This window comes from Cheilinus undulatus, linkage group 24 (assembly GCF_018320785.1).
Source record: "Cheilinus undulatus linkage group 24, ASM1832078v1, whole genome shotgun sequence".
NCBI lineage: Eukaryota > Metazoa > Chordata > Actinopteri > Labriformes > Labridae > Cheilinus > Cheilinus undulatus.
This window is the reverse complement of record NC_054888.1, coordinates 6,912,404-6,938,368: the sequence shown is the minus strand read 5'-3', so window position 1 is coordinate 6,938,368 and position 25,965 is coordinate 6,912,404. Positions and strand designations below refer to the sequence as shown.

The window sequence follows — 25,965 nt, the reverse complement described above, 5'->3', positions numbered from 1 at the left end:
AGAATCCATCACACACTGTTTGTCTGGTCAATAATACTCATGTGTTTTCTAGCCAGATAAAGGAGAACAAAGGTCTATTTAACCTACATTTACAGCATCAACCTTCAGTCATGTATATTTACACTTCAGGGGTGGGCATGTAGTTTCAGTCTGCAAGGAACTGAAACTATCAATTGTCTTTTGACAGTACATAACAGCTGTCTCGCAGCTTTCCCGACATGATGTCTGAGTACGTTTACACTAGCATGAATTAGAAATACATCAAAGAAGAGTCAGATGTTGGATGGCAATCAGTCGCACAGCAGGTATGTCATTGTCTGGCGTGTTAATGATGGCCAGATGGAGCAATGACCTGGCCTTGGTGAGCCAGCCTTCCCGGTAAAACGTGCTAATGAAGGCCCTCCTGAACTTATCACCTGATAGAGTGTACAAAGCCAGGTTAAAAAAGGTGTTAAGTCCAGCTAGAGGCCGTGAAATGATGTACGCGGCGTGCACGATGCGCTCCACCATACATGGCACATCTCCCGGCATTCGCGTTTCTATCCGTATTACACGCAGGATGTGATACGGCAGGAAACACACCACGAACACGGTCAGTATCAGCACTGTGACGCGCCTTGCTCGCATCCGACATGGACTGTTAGTGTGGGGCCCTTTCACCAACTGTTTTGCTATCCCGATGTAACACATGAAAACCACCACTAGAGGAAGCAGGAACCCCAGTCCGGTGAGAAACCAGCTGTACCACTGCAAATCGGAGGGTATACTGCTAGCAAAGTCCAAGCAGCGTGTGTTGTTGTTGTCCAAGGAAAACATCGTCATCATTGGTGCGATTTCAGCAGCCGTGATTATCCACACAACCGAGCACGCAATTATACCCCAAAGCTTCTGCTGCACCTGCGCCGCCTTCAAAGGCTTGCTCACCACCACGAAACGAAAAATGGCGAGACACGTCAGAAAGAGGATGCTCCCGTACAGGTTGAAATGGAAGCCAATTCGTACGAAGCGGCACATGAAGTCGCCAAGTGTCCAGGAATCGCCATTGCTGTAGTAGTAGATCAGGAAGGGCATGCTGAGGACATAGAAGAGGTCGGTAAACGCCAGGTTGACCATGATGATGCTGCTGCTCTTCCACGGACGCATCTTCGTCATGTAAATGCTGATGGAGGTGATGTTTCCCACCAAGCCAACGATGAAGATGATTCCATAGGAAACAGGAAGGTAATAGCGCTTGATCAGTTGGTCGATGTCAGTGCAGTTTTGGTCCTCTCTGGTCATGGCTGAACCCTGTTGAACATATAATTAAAAAATCAGAAACCTGGCTAGTACATCAACTACTCATTTAAATTTCTGTGTTGTCAAACTGTTAGCTACATTTAAATCTCTGAATCTGTGTCAAATAATTCCTTTAGCATGAAAGGTTTGTTCAACCAACTATAATCAAACACAACCATCAACATACTAAGATTGTACAGCAGACTTGTTAGCTGATGTTTGACTTATATTTTCTGGTGACACTAAGCTCTGCAAGCACTTAAATGGACTCACGTTAGCATAAGCATAAATTTAATCACCTGATAAAATAATAAAATTAGACCAAAATTCACTTACATTTTTGTTCTGTTTTACTGTCAGTATTATACGAACAGTAACTGAACACATGAACTGTTAGCTAAGAAGTCTTTTTTGGTTCATAAAGAACTATACAGCTGGATGATGGTTAGCACTTGCTAATGCTAATGCATTTATGTCTTGCAAGTTTCAATAAACATACACCTAACACTTAGAATTAGCTGAGAAGTTTGACTTGGTTCTCAAAGCGAAGAATACCAGGGTAATGATGGTAAGCATTAGCTACTGCTGATTTTTTGTTTTGCTGTGTGTCTGGGCAGTAAGCACTGAAATGTTAGCTGAGCTGCTCTTGTTTGTTCCCAAGGCTAAGAATGCAAAGATAAAAGAAAGTTAACAATAGCTAGAGATTTATTTATTATTTATTTTTTTTTGTTTTCTATACATCATGGCAGGGAGGGTATGCCTGAAATATTAGTTCAGATACTCCTGTTGGTTCTTAAGGCTTATAATGCAAAGCTAAATTTGGTAAGCAGTAGCTAGAGCTATATTATTTTGCTACTTATCATAGTTGACAGTAAGTGTACAGCTAAAATGTTAGCTAAAATCCCCCTGTTGGTGCTCATCTAAAAATGTAAGGTAAATTTTGGTTAGCATTAGCTAGTGCAATATATCAGATGGGCTACATACCATAGTTTGCACTAATTGTACAACTAAAATGTTAGCTATAATGCCTCTGTTGGTGCTCACTGAAGAATGTAAGGTAAATAATGGTTATAATTAATTGGTGCTAATGAATGAACCAACACCTCAATTTCTAGCTGATATGTTGTTATAAGTTCTCTACACTAAGAATATGACACAGTTAGCATTAGCTACTGCAACATTTTTGTTATGCTATGTATCTAGGCAGTGAGCCTAAAATGTTAGCTTAGATGGTCTTGTTTGTTCCTACTGCTAAGACTTTAAAGATGTAGATGGTTAACAATGGCTACAGCTATGTTTGTTTTCTATCACAACAGGGAGTTTACATCTCAGCTTAGATATTCTTGTAAGTTCTTAAGGCTGAGAATGTAAAGATACGTTTTGGTTCACATTAGCTAGGGCTATATTTTTGATAGCTTCATACCCTAGTTAGCAGAAGTTGCACAAACTACATGTCAAATTAGATGCTCTTGTTAATTCCTAAGGCTAAGAATGTAAAAAAAAAAAAAATCATGGTTAGCATTGACTAGGGCTGTTATTTTGTTAGGCTACATATCAAAGTTAGCAGTAAATTTACGACTAAATTGATAGATTAGTTAGTTCCTAGGGTTTTTACGGTAATGGTACAACTAAAATGTTATTTTAAAGGCCCTTGTTGGTTCTTATCAAAGAATGGAAGGTAAATCATGTTTAGCATTAGCTAGTAATTTATTTTTGTTATGGGATTGTCCTGACAAACACCTAAATTACTAGCTGAGATGGTACTGTAAGTTCTCAAAGCTAATAATGCAAAGCTAAGGGATGGTTAGCATTAATTACTGCTAAGTCTTTGTTATGCTATGTGTCTGGGCAGTGAGCCTGAAATGTTAGCTTAGCTAGCATTAGCTAGCGCTTTGTTTTTTTTTTCTGTACATCATTGCAGGGAGTGTACGCCGTAGCTGAGGTACTCTTGTTAGTTCTTATGGCTAAAAATGTAGATTTTGGTAAGCATTAGCTCATGCTATAGTTTAAATGTTAATGTTGAGCATTTGCTAGTGTTTTTCTTTTTTTATGATTAAAATATGCATAAATACTTAGTTAAGATGTTTTTGTATGGTAACATCTCAGCTGACATTGTATGGTAGTTTGCAATGAGTATTTGCCTGAAATGTTAGATGAGATGCTTTTGTTAGTTCTTAAAGCTAAGAATGCAAAGATGACTGATGCTCTGTATTTTTGTTTTAATAATTCATGGCAGATAGCATATATCTGAAATGTTAGCTAAAATGCTTTTGTTAGAAAATGAAGGGGTTTATTTATGTAAGTATGTATGTATGTATTTATTTATTTGTTCATTCATTTATTTGTATTCAAATTTTGGGACCCACAACGTTAAACTCTATTTTAAGTGTGAACATTTAAATGTACAAACTCCAGTTCCAAAAAAGTTGGGACACCGTGTAAAACGTACTTTCCAACCTATATTCAATTGAATACAGTGCATAGAGACTACATTTTATATTCAAATTGGTAAAATTAATTTTTTACTAGAAATAAACACAGACACAATTTAATGCTTGCATCATGTTCCAAAAAAGTTGGCACAGGGGACAAGAAAAGACAACTATTCCAAGCCACATTCTGTGTGAGTTACAACAGCCTGGCTTCACAGTAAAAGAGTGCAGATACTAGACTGGCATATATAAATTCCAGACGTGGCTCCCACTGAAAATGTCTGGTAAAAAATAAAATGATGAGCCACTTAGGATGTATGTCAAGCAAGAATGGGAAATAATTCCACTTTAAATACTTTTCTAATCGGAATTAGATGCTTACAGAAGGAAACAGTGGTACACAAGCTTGTGTCCAAACTTTTTTGAAATGTGTCATAAGCATCAGATTCAGACTATTTCTTTTTTAAAAGTCATTTAATTAGAGCATTTCATATCATCTCTTTTTGCTGAATTAAAATCCTTGTATTCTGTTTCTATATACATTGTACAAAATCCCAGCTTTTCTGGAAATTGGGTTTGTATAACAAGTGTCACATTTTTAATGGACATCTTGAGCTACATGAACAGTCCATCCCTTTCAATTCAGAAGAACATAGATGCAGCATTTGTTGTTGATCTAGAGAAAAAGAAAAAACTAGGCTACAAGCAAATCATCCTTCTCTTTTGCCTCAGCTTTCATATCAATGTCATTGGCAATTACCGCTGGAGGAAGGATGGAGAGGGCAGGGAAGAAAGAGGCAAGCAGACAAGGGAAGCAACAATCAAGCGAACTCCGGAGAAGAAAGCAGCAAACAAAACTCTTCTCTCCTTGTCAACAGTCTGCTTTCTGAAAGCCTCTCAGGATATGACAGCGCCTATGGCATTCTGGCTTGACGGCAAGCCTCCTGTAATGCTGTCAGTACAATCTGCTCTCATTATGGATGTGAGGAGATGTGCGAGTTGTCATTTACACATCGCTTGCACACTCATAATGCAGGAACATGTTCTCATTAAATGCTTATTTTTCAAGTTTGGTGGAAAAATACAAACTAACCAAGCATGTTTCCCAGTTGAGCATCTGAGTCATAGAAGGTTTAAAAAATATACTCACTTTTAGCTACAGTGTCCTCATCAGTGCTCTCACCAAGCCTTCAGTGTCTCATCTTTGTTATCACATCTATTCCTCCTCCTACTCTCTCCCTTTCCCTTCCAGTCCTCTCCACCCAGGGGGAAACTCCGGCATATTTTTGTTTGCAAGTCCACCGTTGTGTGCTTTTTCCTTCAGCCATGTGCGCGTACTTCCTGGTGTCATGTTTGAGCCGATTAAACTCAAAGGAGAAAAAAAAAAACATTTGCATTCTATTATACTGCACCTTTTGTTCAGAAAAAATAAACCACTGAGTTCTTTGTTATTTCTTCAAACAGGCTTGTGATTACCTCAGTGTGACACTACAGAGCTAAATTTGGCACAGACGCAGACCTTGGTTTGTGATTAAAGTAATCAGGAAGTAGGGAAGAAAGCGGGAAATGAAGGCTCAAAAAAACAGGGTCATGGGTGTGAAAGTGATTATTGTTTAAACCCCATTCTTACAGTGTAATTAAGCTCCATCCAACAATGCAGGTGTCAAAAAATCACTCTTTTATTAGTGTCATTTGAAATGTTTTTAATGATGGCAGCCAAACACGGCAGAGCACAAATAGTACAGCGGCTCATAGAGGCATTGCTGTTTTATTCTAGGCATAGGGAAGCAATTGCATGGGGTCTTGTTCTCCAAGGAGCCTTAAGATTTAAGTTCAAACACAAGGATACATGTCTAAAACAATAAGATGTGTATTTTTGATAGAAATGAGGGGGAGAGAGTGACTAAAATAGCATCAAAATAGAGTTTAAGTGTACACAAACATTCCTGGGAAGGACCCTTGGCCCCAGTAGCAAGGTTACCTGCACTGCAGCATGGACAAGTTGAAACTTTATCACACTTCTCTCTTCATACAATCAGCTGATGAGAGAAGTCGGTGCACCAGATTTGTCCTGCTGACGTGATCCCCTCAGTAAGGAGGCAGCCACTGGTCATGGTGTTAAAGCGACAAAGACTGCGTTATTAGAGGCAAAAGATTCTAAATAAGACTCCCATTCACTTTGCTGCTATCAGATCCAAGTACATGGACTGCTATTTTGATGAAGACATTAAACAAACATGAGCTCAGCTTTACATGCAACTGACTGGCATGCCAGACACAGAAGCTGGGGCAGCTCAAGTCCTGAATAAGAAGAGAAACAGACCGAGCTGCTTTTTTGCATGTTCGAAACAATAAACAAAAACAGAAAAGAAGCATAAAGTATTGTAATTCTATGTTTAGGAAATTGATGACAACTAATGTGACTGGATGTAAATGAACAAAATGAAGGAATGTAATGTACAGTAATGCTAAAAAGTAAAATGAAAACATGAGGTAACATAATTTAAAATGACTGACCTTAATAATCTAATGGGCAGTAATGAAATGGAACATAAAGTAACATAATGGAAAGTAATTGTAGTAATGTGTAATTAAATGGATAGTGACAGTATAAAAAATGATGTAAAATAACTCAGTGTTGCCTAACCTGATTGTTGCAACATGATGTAACATAATGTATTATAGTGTGATGTATCATAATGTAACGCATCATAATGTAAAGTATCAAAACATAACATATCATAATGCAATATATTATAACCTCACATGTCATAATATGACTTATCATAATATGACTTATCATAATATAACGTATCATGATTTAACATTTCATAACATAACATATCATAACATAATATATCATAACCTCACATATAATAATATAAATTATCGGATTATAATGTATCAAAATATAATGTATCAAAATAAAACAACATAAAATGTATCATAACATAATGTATCATTACATCACATATGATATAAAGTATCAAATATTATAGAAATATAACATATCATCATGATATAACATTTTATAACGTGTCGTTCCATACCATAACGTATAATACAATGTATCATAACTTAAAGCACCTAACGCAACATAACATTACATAACGTATCTTAGTGTTACATATCATAGCGCAATGTATCATAACGTAATGTATCAAAACATGAAATGTCTTAATGTAACGTATCATAACGCGATGTATTTAACATAACATAACGTATCATAACGAAACCTATCATAACACATCATAATGCAATGTATAATAGCGTAACGTATCAATGTAACATATCAGAGCATAATGTATCTTAATGTAACATAATTTAACGTTTCATAGCGTAACATATCACAGTGTAACATAAAATAAAATGTATCAAAACATAACGCGCCTAACATAACCTATCGCAATGTAATGTATCTTAGTGTTATGTATCATAGCGTAATGTATTATGTAATGTATCAAAACGTGACAAAATGTATCGTCATACAAATGTAACATCATAGCATGTCTCATCATGTAACGTATTATAAGGTGCTGTATTTAGCATATAACAAAACCTATCATAATGTAACATAGTGTAATATATCATAGCCTAATTTATCCTAACGTAACGTATCAAAATGAATCTCGTCTTAAGACAACCAATCAGAAGGTAATATTCATAATGTTATGTAACATAATGTAATGTATCCCAACATAATGTATCCTTACGTAACATAACGTAACACACTGTAACATAATGTAACATAAAATAGCAATGTCATAAAATGTAACACAAGTAATGTCATGTCGTGACCCCTCATCTAAATGATGTAAACTAAATGATGTAATGTTATATACCATAAAGTTCTTTGAAGTTCTATAGGTACAATAATGTAACAGAACTTTTTTATTAGTTACAAACACAAAAGGAAACTGGCTAGTGTATTTCCAAAGTAAGCCTAAAGATCAGGATTATTATACCATTTGGATTGGCTCACCTGTGTGCCTGCATGACTAGATGTTCCTCCGCTCCAGTACAGTCGGGACCAGAGGCATCATGTTCTCTGGTTGTCCATGGCATTTCTTTTATCTCAAGAATGCAAGTTACCAAATGTATTGGCTACAGTGTCATAATTGTCTGCATTATGCGTTTAACATCCATATGTTTAACTAGTGTATAGAGGTTAAAAGCAAAGTTCATAAAAATCTTGCTTAATTGAATCTTAAGGGCATTGGTGACATTAGAGCTGGTAAGTAACCCTATTCCTATTTCAAACTAAACTTTGAGTAGTAACTACCTTAATGACATGCTTTAAATATGTTTAAGTCTAAGTAAAATTCTCCATCATTTGCATGTTAATACTGTCACTCAAAGTGTATAACAGTAGAAATACTTTGGTGAGAACATTTGACTAAAAAGGAGGGTAAAATCCAGTATATATGATCATTTTTCCAGTCAGGTTTCTTGTGTAGAAGCGATGTAACACGTGTTTTAAGATCATTATATGGTGTTTAAATGTAAAGACTTCACCTTCTTTAAACCCAGCTCTACTTCCTTGTTTGACTGAGAACATAAAAGAAGCTATAAATGTACATATTTGCTCCCCTGGCTGCCCTCGCTGTGTTGACAAAGTCTGTGTAATGTCACTGCTCTATAATAAAAGAAAATCAAACAGTGAAAAGAAGCAGAAGTTTACAAATGTTTATTTTACAAAAGAAGAGCAAGAAACTATGTTAACAGAGCTTTGTAGATCAATCTAAATAGTGGTTTCTTTTTTCCAATACTGTGGGGATGTGCAGTCTTTGAAGAGGCAGCAGAACTGAGTGTTTATAGTACAGATAAAAATCATCGGAGTTCAGAGAGAAATTAATGTCAAAGATCAACTCGACACACAGAAATCCGAGTGCAGAGGAAGAGACGCCTCGGAGGCAGCTCGCTGGGGGAGGAGGGGTGTCAGGAGGTCCTACTGGGGGGGTTTGAAAGAAAGAAAGTTGTTTGTCTACAGTTTGGGCATCCTGGCTGCATTGAGATGCATGGACACACAGGAGGAGCCGGCAGCGTAACGCATCTCCCTCAGCATGCCACTCCACTGCTTCTTATCATCTTCATACCTAACGAGACCGAGATGAAGGTCAAATCTCTGAACAAATGCAAAGCTAACAACAAAAACATGTAAATTTCAGTCCCGTAATGTGAGAAAACTTACTGCCAGACGTCAGTGACCTCTGTGGGAGCCACCTCTTCTTTCTCCGTCTGAACCATCGCGAAGCCGCCCACGGCGTACAGCGATCCGCCACTGCTCAGTAGGTTGATGGAGCTCCTCTCCTGGGGAAACTCAGTAAAGGGTTCCCACCTGAGGAGAAAGAACATTAGGAGAAGGTCAGGTTTATGAATGAGGTCTAATTCAAATGGCTTTTTTGCTTGGTAGAAATGTCCAACTTGACCTTTTTGTTTTTGGTAGGTACATAAAATTTGGGTATGAAATATCCCATGAGACAAATGCAAAATAACTTCTGTCACATAACGGTGGCTGGTGCATTATTCTCAATGGAGAATGCAATTGGACAGGGACGTACATGTCTGTTCATTACTCCGAAGTCAAATCAGCAGGCACAAAGTTACTGTGATGACCATTCAACAGTCACGAAGTAACTCTGATGACCATTCAACAGTCACAGAGTTACTCTGATTACTGTTGAATGGTCATCAGAGTTACTCTGGTGACCATTCAACAGTCACAAAGTTACTCGGAGGTATATTCAACAGTCACAGAATTGCTCGTGATCATTCAACAGTCACAGAGTCACTCTGATGACATTCAACAGTCACTGAGTTATTCTGATGACCATTTAACAGTCAGTTACTTTCATGATCATTCAACAGTCCCAGAGGTACTCTGATGGCCATTCAACAGTCATAGAGTCACTCTGATGGCCATTCAACAGTCACAGTTACTCTGATGACTGTTCAACAGTCACTGATTTCTTCTGATATCCATTTAACATTCACAGTTACTTTCATGACCATTCAGCAGTCACGGAGTTACTCTGATGACCATTCAACAGTCTCAAAGTTACTCTGATGACCATTCAACAGTCACAGAATTACTCTGATGCCATTCAACAGTCTCAAAGTTACTCTGATGACCATTCAACAGTCACGAAGTAACTCTGATGACCATTCAACAGTCACAGAGTTACTCTGATTACTGTTGAATGGTCATCAGAGTTACTCTGGTGACCATTCAACAGTCACAAAGTTACTCGGAGGTATATTCAACAGTCACAGAATTGCTCGTGATCATTCAACAGTCACAGAGTCACTCTGATGACATTCAACACTCACTGAGTTATTCTGATGACCATTTAACAGTCAGTTACTTTCATGATCATTCAACAGTCCCAGAGGTACTCTGATGGCCATTCAACAGTCACAGAGTCACTCTGATGGCCATTCAACAGTCACAGTTACTCTGATGACCATTCAACAGTCAAAAAATAACTCTGATGGCCATTCAACAGTCACAGTTACTTTCATGACCATTCAGCAGTCACGGAGTTACTCTGATGACCATTAAGCAGTCACAAAGTTACTCTGATGACCATTCAACAGTCACTAAGTTTTTCTGATGACCATTTAACAGTCACAGTTACTTTCAAGATCATTCAACAGTCAAAGTTACTCTGATGACCATTCAACAGTCAAAAAATAACTCTGATGGCCATTCAACAGTCACAGTTACTTTCATGACCATTCAACAGTCCCAGAGTAATTCTTATGACCATTTTACAGTCCCAAAGTTACTCTGATGCCATTCAACAGTCAGGCACTCTGATGACCATTCGACCATCCCAGAGTTACTCTTATGACCATTCAACAGTCACAGAATTACTCTTGTGACCATTCAACAGTCGGCATATGGTTGGCAACAATACACCTTAATTGACAGCATTTCTACAGAATTTCTGTTGTAAAATGAAAAACAAAGTTAAAATAATTTCTTACTTGTTTGTTGCAAAGTCAAAGGCTTCACAAACATTAGTGAGGCCTTCCTCGTTGACCCCACCAGCCACCACAATCTTGTTGTTGTGGACGATTGCTCCGAACATTGCTCTGGGAGTCTTCATGGCCGCCAGCTCCCTCCACTCGGCTTGTTTGTGGTTGTACACAAACATCTTATTCAGGGCTTTGCTGTGGACACAAAGGAAAGAGGATAACAGTAGAAAACAATATATAATGGCCATATGTTATGTATTAATAGCGCTTATGCTATTGAATGGATGGAAGAGCATGGAGTTACCCAAAAATGATAAATACTTTATGACAAAGTAAATCCTTTTCACTTGAAAATATGTTTGCATAGGAGAAGCATCTGATTACCAGAAGACACTGCATAAATGCCATGTTTTGATCATTCTTAGCTAATTTTATTAATGTGTTTCAGCATGAGGCTTTCATCGGAGCATTGATGAGTTCTATTTTTAAGAGACACAGTGGCCAGTGAACAACCTGCAGGAGAACACACCTGTGAGAGAAGACAATATCCACATGACTATAGATGAAAAATAAACATTATATTTCAGATATATTTGTACTATTGTAGTCTGTTTGTGTGCTTCTGTGTTAACAAAAGCCAAGGCCAGTCATTTTGTTTACGGATTGACTGTCAGTCTGTCAGTAAATACATCTGGTCCATTCTTGTGGATGCAATATCTCAAGTACACTTTGAGGGTCAGGGATTTTCTTCAAACTTTGCACAAATGTCAATTCTGACTAAAGGGCGAACTGATTCAGTTTCTAACTCAATAACCCTACTTGGCTAACCACCAATGGCAGTTTTAGAAGGAATTCACTGAGTCACAGTGCCTCTGCCTGTTCACAGAAAATCTCTTTCTTTCATTGTATTTCCCCTCTAAATTGGTTTGGGATGGCCCAACACCCTCGCCATGCCATCGTCTAAAGCTTAAAGACCTGCCTTTACCCTCTTGCCGTAGCTATGCATTGCTCGCCATGAAACAGGAAGTTGTTTTTTTCTTTCTTTTTTAAAGGCTTCACATACTTGTGCAGTAATAAAACTTCACACACGTGACCCAGTAATAAAGTCTGACATAAGGTGTGATTCTGATGAGTGGGCGTGGCTTAATGGCTAGGTGGCACAACTACAGATTTAAAAAAATCAGCCCCTGCAGCATGTTCAGCCAAGGGTTTTGAGAATTGGTGAGCATATGCATCATGACAAGACGTGCAAAAAAGCCTCTTGGACCTTTACTGAAATCCCAAAAGGAATTGCAATACAGCATTAGCCACCAGCTAACAGCATGGCTAATGACACTGAAACTCAAGGTGTGCTAATGTGAGCTATTCCACGCCTCTTTTTGGGTATTTAAGGTTGTGTCCCCTCCTTCAACAAAAACTGGATTAACATTATTACATGTAGATACTGATATGGAGCTAGTAAAGTTAGCTAAATATGCTTGTGTGTGTTAGCTGAAGCCAGTTCTTCATATTGTGCTCCCATACCTTGGTAAAAGAAGGCAGAGGAGCAGTCACATGCACCCATTTGAAGTGTAACAGACGACTTTCACACATTGTGATCTCTGAATCACTCTAACAATCAGGATTAGCATCTTGTTACTATGTAAAACGCCAAGTCTGTATTCAGTGGCAGAAGGCACAGGAAGTCACACTGAGAATTCAGTCAGGATGCTCATTTTCATGAGGGAGGTATGAAAAACACATCTTTTTCCTCGCTCTTTCCTTATCTAATGGAGTTGGCTTTCTCTATCTTAGCTTTATCTTACTGATTTAATCAGATGCAGGTGCTGTTATTCAGCATCCTTCGGTATGAAAACACACTGATGCATACTCTGTTGAAGCTTTCACACCTTTTTTTTCTCAGATGAGTGCAGAAGGAGCACACCTGTTTCTGCCCGATGATTGATGTCTAACTGACAGCTGGGAACACGACCCTGATTGATTACCCTATTATTAGAAAGTGTATTAAACCTTCCATAAGAAACGGCCACTTCTTTGTACTGAGGCGCGCTTGTGCTGAGATACTAAGCAGACCCTATACTTTAAGGGGAAAAAATCAGATTATTTCTTGTTATTGTAGCACAGTAGGCCTGGACTGTAACAGTGTAATTGTTGTCTGTGACGTCCTGTGAAGCCTTGCAGACCGACAGAATGACAGACCCTGAGCAGCTGCAGCTCACGGCGTAAAGTCTCTCACAAATGTGCACGCTCATTCACTCACTTGTCATCCGTCTTTCCTCCGATGCAGTACACCAGTCCTTTGTGGGAGACGACAGCATGGCCGTGGATCCTCAGAGGAAGCTTTTTGGTCTCACTCCACTTCATTTTCCTGAAGAAATTTAAAATAAAAATCAAGATTTTTGATGCAGTTTTCATCAGGATGCGCCACAGTCATGTGTGATTGACCGTGTGGAAATCAATCTGTCATAAATGTTTGATTAAAATACATCTCCATGATGATCTCAGAAGCTGTTAAAAAGGCTAAGATCACATCAAACCTTCATACATTATACATAAACAACACATCTTTCTCTTAAAGGAGAGGTTCTCTTCATTTCCTGGAGTTAATTATCACCTATTACTTGTGCACAAGGTGAGAACCAAGGTGAGAAATAGGGAAAGAAAGAGGAAGCAGACATAAAAAGCAAAGGGGAAAAGGAATAGCACTAACTCGACATCATAGCACATCACAGAGTCCAGGGATTCGTTGGTTTGGAGGTCCTTTCCTGCCACTGCGAACAGCAGGTTGTCGCTCTCTCCGATGTTGAAGAGGCACCTCGGGGAAGGCATGGGTGGCAGGGCGAGCCAGTCTGATGTGAGTGGATCCAACTATGAAAGTAGAAAATGGGCATTGGAGAGAGGATCATTTCAGGACTGTGCCTTTGACCACTTAAAAAAGGATGATCTGATATCTTCCATTGGCCACTAATACCTTGTTAGCAATGTGGCTAACATAATCCATAAATTAAATGCATACAAATTCATGGAAAAGTCTTTTTTTGTGGTTAAAAAAAAGTGCATAAATTTTCTGTCAAGTTTTTCTCAGATAACTTAATAAATTTTACGACATTTAAAATTCAAAATTAGAAGATTTTGCTTGGCTAAAATTCTCTCTAACCACCAAACAGGCTGGTTTGGCTCAGTACAACTGGACCAAGCCCTAGTCTTGCTTGTGTTTCCACAGATATTCATACCCTTACTTTGTAGGCAGAGCAAGACGCCACATAGTAATAACCTAGTTAGCTACATAATACATACCGCAGTGTCTAAGTTCACCCTTTAGGGTCAGATAAGTACATTTGGTTCACAGCAGAAGGTTACCGAAAACCTACGATGGTATGGATCAACTATTTTGGTACCTCTCCTAACTTTTGGAAATACAGCGCCAAACTGAAACATCCCGCTTACAGCGGAAAAGAAGCTTTAGTGCATACACTAACTTACATAACACTAACTTCTCACCTTTTGCCAACCTTTAAGACCTTTAAGGGTGCTAAAGTGCTTTATTTTATGACCAGTTAATAAAAGCAAGCAAGCCAGTGATTAGCTTAGATTAGCACAACAGCTAAAGGCAGAAGAAGTGTATTAAAGTATTAACAATCAAGGTAATTTTCATTTCTGATTTTATAGAAAATGCTTAGCTTGAATGCTAGCTGAGTAAGACAATAGACTAATGTTGAACGCAGTATTCTGTATCTACAATAGTATTTTTCAGGATGCTCAACCTAACTTAGCTGGTTTTCAGTATTGGAAATGAAAGCAAGAATTAGCCCAGCTAATAGCTAATGATGCTACCATGTAGCATCCACAGATTGTTCGAAAAGGCAATTGATTCATTTGGATTTTCATTTTTTTCACAAATTGAACATTTACCTGTGAGATATGAAACGCCTAGGTTATAACAGCATCACATTTTAAACATAGCCTAATGGCGTTCACACTAATGCTAATCATGCTAATGGTGTTGTGATGGTTGCTGTCTACCAGTTTGACCTTGAACTGGTTGGTGCTTTGCATCATAGGAAACGGCATGGAAGGTAGACTAGTGCAATGCATACAGAAAGTTATTACTAAGTCAGTAAGACATCACTATTTTAGCATACCCCTGATGTAGCATGTGTTTGTATACTTAACTACATGTATTTGACCTTAATCAGTATGTATACTGCCAGTATAGTAGCCTCCTTTGGAATCACTGTGCACTAAAATAATTTTGACAAGAGTTTACAGAGATATATGACACTACAATGTTTTATTCAGATATAAATAAAACAATGTTGTTAAGCTAAGATTAGCATAAAAGCTGAAGCCAGGTCGTCAGTCTGCTTGGTAGCCAGCAGTCGTCTAACTGTTGAAAGTCAAATGAAATTCTGATTTATTTTAAATCAGACCAATTTAATATAAAAAAAGTGTTTAAAGTTTCACAAACTCCCTTTTGGGATAATATAAAGACAATATGTGTTTGAATCCAAACCGAATAAGCCAACTTTGAGCTAATTTCCCCAGACCTTCAAGATACTACACAGCTTTATTTGGAACAGTCAGACCATGTTTACTCCTTCAGTATTCTCATTTATGACCAAAATAAAGTAAAAAGCTAGCAGGTCAATGTAGCATGGATTAGCCTACCGGCAAAAGAAGGAAGCAGCTAGCTTGACTAGATTGAAGGTAAATGAGAGTTACCCTCAGTGCAAATAGAATTCACCAAATTTACTGTTTTTTCTGTTATTTGCATCTTTTTAACCAAGTTGTTATTGTGTTAACTATCACTTTTTGCTAACAGTTTTTGCTAGCTGCCTCCAAACATGCTAACTTAATAAACTATTAAGCTATGACTGTACTTTTTATTTTCCAATTTCACTCAGAAACGAAAGGACTAATTTTAGTCAGAGGTTAGAAATAAGCTAGCTAGCAAATGGTTAGCTTAAAATTTGAGTTAAAATCTTGTTTTATAAAAATTTAAAACAACGCTAGTATTCTTACTGCCTTTCCTTGCCAACACTTCCTGTCTCCTGATGTGTGTACTTCATATTTGCTCTTAAAATATGACAGTACCACGGTAGCTAACATTTTTAGCTAGTTAGCTTATATTACTAGAAAGACTAGAGGCAGGAGTAAGTTAGTCTATTTGTTAAAATATAAACACTTCAGTGGCATACAGATATAACTACACAAAATCAACATCAATTATAATCTTTATATTTACTTTACATGGATTTAAAAGCATTTAAAAAGCATCTTTAACCACCCAAACATGCTAAATGTCTGTGCTTGGATACATTAGCCCAGTGCTACCCAAAGTGTGGGCCTAGGCACATGGGAGGTCCCAGATGTACTTACTTATTTTAAGATTCAGGAGTAACAAAAAAAAAAAAAAAAAAAAAAAAAAAACTGCCAGAAATTTTAATTCATGCCATCTTTCTATCATTCATTTTCTTTATGCGTACAACCAGTGTAATGGTTTAACTGGTAGTGGATTGACTGGTGACACACCTTTAAACATCCTACATGCCGCTTAGCTTCCTGGTTTTTGAATTTATCAGCGTCTTTGAGACATTAATTCCACTTTGGAGAGTTTGCTGGACCACAAAGTAGAATTATAGAGATGAATATTAGAGAATAAAGTGGAGTGACTGCTGAGGCCTGATTAGAATAAATGGTAGTGGCTCATTAATTGCTAGTAAAATGTATGTATCTGAAAGCCAAACATTTGCATTTAAATTTTCTGAAAATGAAACAAAACTATGATAAATAAAAGGTTAATATTGAATTTTTAATTTGAAGTGTGTTTTTTGTGAAACTGAGGTGTTTAAAACAAGCGTAGACCATAGTTACCAGGTAGACGTAACACTGCAGGGGTACATCTTTGTTATCCTCGTCCACAAACAGTCCTCCAATGATGAAGAGCTGGTTCTTCTGTGACACCAGGCTGACGTGGTTCCGTGGGATCTGCTCCGCCATAGCTGCCAGGAAGCACTCGTTCTCACTGACGTCATACGCCACTGCTGCCGTGTCATTGATCATCAGGATGAAGTCACGTCCGTACATGCCATGTCTGCGGTTGTCATTAAGAAATCCAGGGAACGGGCTTTCCTCATCAACTCCTTCCCCCTCCTCCCCCTCCTTCTTCTTGGGTTGCTCTGGAAGTTTCCCCTTGAAGGCATCCCTGACGGCTTGGATCGTCTTCTGGAGCTCGGGGTCGTTCTTGATGAGCTCATCGGTCTCCACTTTCTCTTTGAAGTACTTCTCTGGCAGCAGGCGGAAGCGGACGCAGTTGAAAGCATCCTTCAGGAACTTGGCCCGCTCCTTGTCGTGGCGGACCCAGGCCATTACCGACTCGAACACCAGCTCCTCCTTCGCCACATTGAGAGAGTCTCCCCCGATGACCGCGAACAGTTCGTGGGCTGCAAGTTTCAAGAACTCCTCATCCTTGTAGAGGAGTTCAAAGCGGTCGGCGATGTAGTTGCGTGCCGCCACAGCGAGCCTTGGACAGCTGAGAACCAGGCCCATCCTGAAAATGGCCATGCAGTTGCTCAGGGACAGCTTCTTCTGAAGGTAGTTGACACAAACCGTAAAGACAGAAGGGATCTGGAATCTGTTGGCCACAGCAATAATATCCTGTACATTGTCATCAGTGAGGTCAATCTCTGCTGAGTAGAGGTACTGGATGATCATATCCAGGATGGCCGGGTTGACATCATCCAGAACCACCTCCTTGGTGTTCTCCACCTCCTTCCCATCCTCTGTGAAGAAGATCTCCCTGAAGTAAGGGCTGCAGGCGGCCATGATGAGGCGATGGCAGGGAAAACTGCGGTCGCCCACCTTCAGGGTGCAGTCCACAAACTTGTTCTCATTCAGCAGTTCCTTCAGCCCGTCCTGGAGCAGGGTGCTCTGAAACAGGCGCAGCTCCTCCTTGATGGCGTTGGGGTCCATGGTGAGTCAGGAGGGGGAAACGTCGGGTAAACAAGGGGGTCTGTGGATCAAGGAAGGAGTCGGCGGCCACGGGTCCTTTTGGCAGTCGGTCCTGGCTGGAAAAGGCAGGGCACAGGAAGGGTTGCCACTGTGAAGACCCTGCAATGTAACCCCACCTCTGTCTAAATTTAGCTCCCTCTAACCCCCGCCTGCCTCAGCTCTGGAGGAATCCAACGGGGGCCGAATCACAGCGCAGGCCTGGGCTCGAGCAGCTGCTGTCACAGACTGAAAGAAGCAACTGGCTGGAGATATATGCCACCATGATTCAGCTCCCAGAGTGTCATGTGGCCGACTAACAGCGGAGACAATGCTGTCAAAGCCTTCGAATAGCTCGACTTAAGCGCTGCGTATGACGGGGAGGATATTTGGGGCAATCACTGTCACAATCCACAATACATGTAGGCCTACTCTCATTACGCTAGATAAATCATCCTTTCATTTATACCTGAGATCTCTTTGAATATCTCAAGCAGCTCATCTTAACCCTTTATTAAAGCGGGTTAATGTGTGGTGGAGCATTTGAAGGATCTAAGTGTTGGTTTGACTGTAATCAGATGATGAAGCAAGGCCTTAAAAAATCTCATATTACATGATCTGGCAAATTTCCATAACAGAAATCTTTTTCTAAGCATTATATAGCACTATAAACAGTGAAAAGATAAAAACCAATCAGCTTTCTACTCAAGAAAGCAGCCAGAATTTGGCCAGGAAACGTTTTCATCTCCACAGCTGCAAAATCTGTAACCCTTAAAGGTTTATTTAATATCCTAATGCATTTGTCTCTAAGGTAAAAAAAATGTATACGTCCCCAAAACTGTAAAACTAATAAATATATATTAATATATATATATTTTTAACTTAAAAAAGAGTCAGTATTTTAGGACTACCTCAGCCTGAAATATATTGATTAAATTTTTGAGGTTTTAACCCTTTAAAGGCCAGTATATTTACATAACTCCAAAGTTTTAGAATCAAAAACAAAAATCAAAAATGATGAGAATTTTATTAATATTATTATTAGGACCTGAGATGGGTCAGTGATTGGCAGCAACATTGATTTTGATGCATTGATTTTTTTTTTTTTTTTTTTTGCAGTGTCAGATTAGAAAAAAAAAAAACAACTCACACTCGTAGTTCTAACAACAACAAAAAAAAGAACAAAAAGCCAAAAACTGCTGTTAAAATATATGATTTTTTTTTCATACCAAACAAGTCAGTCTTTTAAAACAACCTCAGTCTGAAATATGCATATCAAATATTTATTATATTTTGGATATTTTAACCCTTTAAAGGACAGTATCTTAACACCACTCTGTTTATTCATCAAAGAGAAGAAACAAAAAACAAAAAAATCATAAAATACACTTCAAGGTGTGTTTAATTATTATTATTATTATTATTATTATTATTATTATTTTGCCGTGTAAGATTAAAAAAAAATTGCACTCATGGTTCTAATAACAACAACAACAAAAATAAATAAATAAATTCTGCTGCCCAAAAATTGCTGTCAAAATACTATATATGATTTTTTTTCTCACTTTAAACAAGTCAGTCTTTCAAAAATACCGTAGCCTGAAATATCCATATCAAATATTTTTTTATATTTTGGGGATTTTAACCCTTTAAATTACAGTATCTTTACACCACTCTGTTTTTTTTATATAAAAAAGGAAGTTAAAACAAAAATTATTTCCATAAAATATATTTTAAGGATTATTATTATTATTATTATTATTGGTAGTAGTAGTAGTAGTAGTAGTAGTAGCATTGTTATTAGCAGCAGTAAGCCTCCCTTGCAGAAAACAGTAAAAAGTGTGAAATTTTGCGGCATGCTTTGAATGGAAAAAGTATCTCCATCTGGTGGACAAATATAAAATTTTTAAATTGAAAGCTAGTAGTCAAAAAATAAAATCTTAACATAAAGGAATGTATTAGTTTATGTTAAGATAAATGTGGGATCAAAAATGACATTTTCTATTGTTTTTCAATGGGACGTTTTTTGTCCTTAGGAACAAATGTGTCGGTTTTGTGTAGCTTAGCCACTTTAGGCTAATTGAAGGAACTGAGACAACAATTCCTATTAAATTTTTTTTTAAATTTTTTTTTACAGTTATCTCCTGGCAAATTTGAGCTCTATTCATTCGACACTGCCAAAATGGCTTAAAAAAAGGAAACCCCCATTTTTGCCAATTTTAGCCTATGTCTTCCAACATTAAACCGTTTTGGCAACTTTTTAACCACTTTTCACAATTTTTGACCATCCATTATTTCACGTTCAAGCCGTTTCTTCTACCTTAAATCCTTTTTCACCACTCTTAGCCAATTTTTGCCATTTTTCTAAACCACTTTTAACCATTTATACCCATTTCTATTTCTATATTTTAAAAACCATATTAGTGCTTTTTTGCCACTTATAACCAATTATTACCCCTTTAAAACAATTTTTCACCACTTATTTCCACCAATTTTTGCCATTTTTAACCCATTTTGCCACTTATCCAGTTTTTTTAACTGCTTTTCACCATTTTTACTGCCCATTTTGCCACTTTAAGCCACTGCAGGCAGATGAAATCTGTTACTCTAAAACATGAATGTCACTACATCGAGTTCTCAGTACGTGATGTGCCTGTGGTGGGGGGAAGATCTTTACGCTTTAATCTCTTTAATGAATAACTCATCGTTCATGTAAAGAGCCAGCTTTTTGCATCAGCTCGTTTGTGAACTGCACATCACTCCCAGTTTCCTGGTACCACTCTGGAGCACAGCTGTCCCCCTCCCCTGTCTCTCACCAGCCTGCAGAGAGCATTTCTCCAGACAGCAGGGCTGGAAATGAACTTCTTCACCTACCTGTCACTTTGGCTGGTGGATCCAAAAATCTACCTGCTACTTTATTTTAACGAGCAGCACAATGAGGAGAGGTATAATATAAAAACCAAGAAAAGTTTCCTTAGCAGCCAGGTCATAAAAATTCAGATTTAACTGCAATGAAGCCTCCACTGAGTGTTGACTGCAAACGTTTCTTAGAAATTCTTGCTGTATTTTCCTGCATTATGAGTGTCAGAATTTAAATTATTGAATAATTTGTTGACAGTTCCTGCAATGTCATGTCAGAAATCAGGACTTAACTCTCTTGGACTTAAGATCAGTGAAGCATGGGTTTAAAGACTTTAGCAGGTAGACCAGCTGCTCATATGATAGTGAGTGAAATCCTCCCAGCACACGGCTGACTGTGAACTCTAACAGCAGCGCTGACACCCATTAGTCCATTTATGCTGTTTACATTACAAATCAGACTGTTTTGTTACTTTCTACCTGCTTTAGTGGCCCACAGGTGGATGGTGCTGATTTCCCACGCTGCAGGTCTGAGGATGGTAACTTTATGTACAAACACCAACACATAATCAGGCTCGCTCATGGGACCAGCTGGACCCCTGACAAACTCAGCGGAACAGCCCTGCCCTGTTATGATTGACTGATAGTACCATAAATGTGTGTTGGATCAATAACTTTGATGCCAGCGTGCTTCCTGTTACCTCAGCTACCTCAGTTTGGAGCTGAAGAGAGTGTCAGGGTCGGATGTAAAGATTGTTTATTTGTGCCCCTTTTGTGCCACCTTTAATCCACTTTTTACACCAATTTTTGCCACTTTTCATCCATTTTTTGCAGTTCTTTGCCCATTTTTTCCCTCTTTTTTAAAGCAAATTTTGCCATTTTTAGAATTCAATTTCACCACCTTCTCTGCTAATCTTTGCCACTTTTAACCTATTTTTGCCACTTTAATTTGTCACTTTTCAACACTATTTCTGCACGTTTCACCTCTTTTTATGCCCATTTTTGACATTTTTAATTTTCTTTTCACAACTTATGTCAATTTTTTGCTACTTCTCAGCCCTTTGTGCCACTCGTGACCCTCTTCAACCACATCTGAAGCCCAGTGTCACTGCAATTCTTGTCACTTTTTATTTTTGACACTTTATGATCTCATTTCACCACCCTTTCATCCCTTTACCACTTTAAAGCTATTTTATACTTTCACTGCTGTTTCACCACTTTAACCCATTTTTTAATCACTTTTCAACACTTTAAACCAATTTTTTAACCTAACTTTGCTATTTTCAACTCATTTTGGCCACTTTCTGCCGTTTAACTCATGTTTTAAATCAATTTTGACACTTTATAATCTCATTTCATCACCTTTTCTTCCCTTTTCTAACATTTTGATGCAATTGTCTTTTCTAACCACTTTGCCACATTATTTCTGCCCATTTTTGCCACTCTCTGCCCTTTTTTTTGCCTCACATAAAACATTTTTATAAAACATTTTTTCATGCCCATTTTGACATTTTTAATTGTCTTTTCACAAATTGTTATTTCCATTTTTTGCTACTTTAACCCATTTTTGCCACTAATGATCCCTTTTCAGCACATTTGAAGCCCAGCTTAATCACTTTTCATTCATTTTGTTACTTTCAACCACTTTTCACCACTAATTCTGTCCATTTTTGTTACTTTTAACCCATTTTTTTGCCACAAAAATACAACTCTTTTCCCTTTTCACCACTTTTTAAGCCCATTTTTGATATTTTTAATTGTTGTTCACTGTGTGTTATGTCCATTTTTGCCATTTTTAACCAGTTTTTGATACTTTTTTCCTTCATTTTGACACTTTATAATCTAATGTCAGCATCCTTTCTTCCAATTCTGCTGCTTTAAAACAATTTTACTTGTACTTTTTTATAATCCCTTTTCACCACTACTTCTGCCCATTTTTTCCACTTTCCACCATTTTTGCCTCTGTGAACTCTTTTTTTGCCATTTTTTTTTACCCATTCTGCCACTTTATAATCCCAGGTCACTACCCTTTTTCCCTCTACCACTTTGAAGCAATTTTACACCTTTTATTAATTTTTTTTGGCCACATTTCACCACTTTTTCTGCCCATTATTGCCACTTTCTTCCTACCTTAAAACATTTTCACTAATCTTAACCCTTTTCACCACTTTTTATGCCCATTGTTGATATTCTTAATCATATTATGTCCATTTTTACCACTTTTTACTCATTTGTGCCACTCGTGACCCCTCTTCCACCATATTTGAAGCCCAGCATCTCGACTTTTTATCCATTTTTGCCAGAATTATTTAACATTTTTCCTTATTCCTTTATTTCCTGGCATCCTGGCATTTGTGAACACCTTCCCACATTGTTCAGTTCAGTGTTCCCATCCACATTAACATTGCCAAAGAAAGGTTATTCTGATTAAAGAAAAAACTTTAATATGGTTATCACTGATTAACTTAACAATGGATCAGGATTTTCCTAACCACCATGGACCCCCAGTTCTGTGGGGCCCCAGAAAGCTGTCCCTTTTATCCCGCCTCGTGGACGGTCCTGCTCGTGAGGCCTCAGAGTCAGCCGACTGGAAAACTCACAGTGACAGAAGATTGAACTTTACCCACTCTGTGGCTCATTTAGAGCTTTTTAGTCAGATACAGCCCTCTGACGATTCTAGATTTCTCTTTATGCAGGACTGTGCATTGGTTCACATTGATTATACGTCAAGTCCATGTCCACGCCAGTGAGTGAGCAACATTAGCGTGCTGAGCCACCTCATCCGTCTGTGCCTGGACGGTGTCAGATAGGGCGCTCACATTAACTGGACATTAGAGGCCAAATGGACCAGGTTTCAGTGTTCATCATATTATTCTCATTTAGACTAAGCCTCCTCTTATCTGGTATTTATTAAAGGTTTTAATAAGAAAATTGTACATATTGAATAATCTGATGCTTTTTGTGCTCCTGAAAAGTTTGGAACCATTGAATTTACTAAACAAAAGACAGAAAGTCATATTTGGTATTTTTGTGAAGTTCCACTGATGAAACCTTAAAGCCTCAGACAGAAACTTGGTTCAGTCTAGCGCCCCCCCTTAGACAGAGTGCTGAATTTCCTCTCTTTGCTGATTTCTAATTTTGACCATGAGCTCAGCAAAGTCTGGGTTCATTGTAAAGTTAGGCTGTAATAACTGTATTTATTCTTTAACCTGAATAATAACCACTCTGATCAGAGCAACAGAAAAGCTTTCAAAATGTAGAACTCATTATTAAAACACCTTTTATAGTGATGTCAACAATGCTGATAGCTGAACGCTGAACTAAACGATTAGGAAAGTGATGTCTTCATCGCCAACATGGCAAAAAAGGACAGATATGTAAAACTTTGTAAAACTTTGCAACAAGAAGTTGCAGAAATAGGCAAAAAGTGGCAAAACAACAATGCATGGGCCGAAAGTGGCATAAATGGGTCAAAGGTGGTAGAACAGTGGCATAGATTAGTGGCAAAAATGACTGAAAGGCAGCAAATATTGCAAAAATGGACAAAAGGGGCAAAATGGTTAGGAATCAGGACAAGGAGCCTCATATAGGATCAGAAGTTTAAAAAATGTGTTGCAGAAATAGACCAAGGGTAGAAAAAAGGGGCAAAAATGGGTTAAAAGCAATAAAGGGCAAATACGCAAAAAAAAGTGGCAATAAGAAGTTGCTGAAATGGACAAAAAATATGGTAAAAATGGGCAAAGATGGAAAAAAAAGTGACAAAAAGTGGCAAAAAGCAATGCAAAATGAGCACAATGCAGGAAGAAAGAGCATAAATGGCAAATGGTAAAAAATGGTTGAAACCTACAAACATAGTAAAATGGAAGAAGGGGCAATAATTTTAGAAAAAATGGTTCAAATAGGAAGAAAGATGCAAAAAGATCTTGCAGAAATGGGCAAAGTGTAGCAAGTGGGCAAAAATGGGTTGAAATAGTAACAAAAATAGCAAAAATTGATTTAAAGTGGCAAAAAAAGGCAAATATGCTCAAATGGGGGTAAGGTGGCAAAGTTTTGTGACAAAAATGAGGAAAAAAGTGGCAAAAAAACAATGCAAAAATTGACAAAAAGTAGGAGAAATGGGTAAGAAGTGGCAGAAAATTGGCAAAAATGGACGAAAGGGCCAAAAATTGACCGACAATGGGTTAAAAGTGGTAATAAAGGACAAATAGGCAAAAATGTACACAATGTTGCAAAAAGAAGATTCTCAAATGGGAAAAAAGTGGCAAAAAGCAATACAGAAAAGCAGCAAACATGGCAAAATGGGGAAAAAAGTCAATTATTGTAGATAAAACTAGTAAAAAGTGGTTGAAATAGGAAAAAAGTTGCAAAAGATCTTGTAGAAATGAGCAAAGGGTAGCATAGACGAGCGGAAAGGGGGCAAAAAATGGGTTTAAAAAGTCAAAAAGAGAGCGAGAGAAAAAAAGGTTAAAGGGCAAACATGTAAAAATGGGGGTAAGGTGGCAAAATTTAGTGTCAAAAATAGGCAAAAAGTGGCAAAAAACAATGCAAACATTGGCAAAAAATGGAATGAATGAGTTACAAGTGGCAGAAAAGTGGCCAAAAAAGGGACAAAAAGGGGGGGAAATGGCCAAAAAAATTTCAAATATGGGCAAAAAGTAGTTAAAAAAGGTGGCAAATGGGTGTAAAAGAGCAAAAATGGGGTACAAGTGGCAAAAAAGTCAAAGAAAGTTAAAAAAAAAAAGTGTGACGTGGCAGAAATGGACTCAAAGTAGCAAATAATAGATGGGAAAAAATGGGACTTAAAAGAAGCACTGATAAATAATTCTAACATCAGAACCTAACAACAGCTCCAACATGAGCTAACTGTTAGCCAGGATGCTAGCACTAATGCTACTGACCCAACACACACGCACTATTATCATCAATGAATCACAGCCGTGGGGGTTTGTCAGCGGCCCAGCTGATTCTGTTTGTAAACCTGACCATTTTGACACCTAACCCCCGGCAGCAGCAGTTTCACACATAAAAACTAACGAGACAGAATTAAACAAACGTGTTACTGGAGATCTTTTTTGCCTTAAAAGCCACACACCCACTACAGAGCCACCAGAGCATCACGTAGAAACCCTCGGTGCTATAAATGGAGCAGAAACGTTTGGTTGTAGCAGCTGAGTGTAGAAACAGGTGAGAGCCACACACTCAAACAGTGCTGCCCACCAATCAGCAGGGTCCCTCTCCTGAGTCCCAGTGGGGTTTGTTATTGTCCAGCTGCTTGGTTTGGTGTGTGCTGACACAGTGACAGAGCATGGAGGGATCTATAAAACCACACCACTGTGATAATGTGTGTCTTAAAGTTAAAACACTGAAATCAGTGTGCTCAGATCTGAGTAGAAACGTTAAAATCTCCAGTTAAGGAAGTCCACGGTGACGT

The 25,965-nt window shown here is 38.1% G+C and overlaps 2 protein-coding genes across 2 annotated transcripts; both read right to left on the bottom strand.

The window, feature by feature from the left end:
- Nucleotides 1-261: 261 nt before the first annotated feature.
- On the bottom strand, nucleotides 262-1,278 carry LOC121506526 (2-oxoglutarate receptor 1-like). The gene has a single exon (XM_041782368.1). The coding sequence runs from the start codon at nucleotides 1,276-1,278 to the stop codon at nucleotides 262-264; it is 1,017 nt and encodes a 338-aa protein (XP_041638302.1).
- A 7,101-nt stretch (nucleotides 1,279-8,379) lies between these two features.
- LOC121506350 (kelch-like protein 41b) lies at nucleotides 8,380-17,758 on the bottom strand. Its single transcript, XM_041782123.1, has 6 exons — nucleotides 16,563-17,758; nucleotides 13,399-13,556; nucleotides 12,949-13,056; nucleotides 10,698-10,883; nucleotides 8,899-9,045; nucleotides 8,380-8,803 (listed from the first exon to the last, which is right to left on the bottom strand). The coding sequence occupies exons 1-6, from the start codon at nucleotides 17,658-17,660 to the stop codon at nucleotides 8,692-8,694; spliced, it is 1,809 nt and encodes a 602-aa protein (XP_041638057.1). The 5' UTR covers nucleotides 17,661-17,758; the 3' UTR covers nucleotides 8,380-8,691.
- Between the last annotated feature and the right edge of the window lie 8,207 nt (nucleotides 17,759-25,965).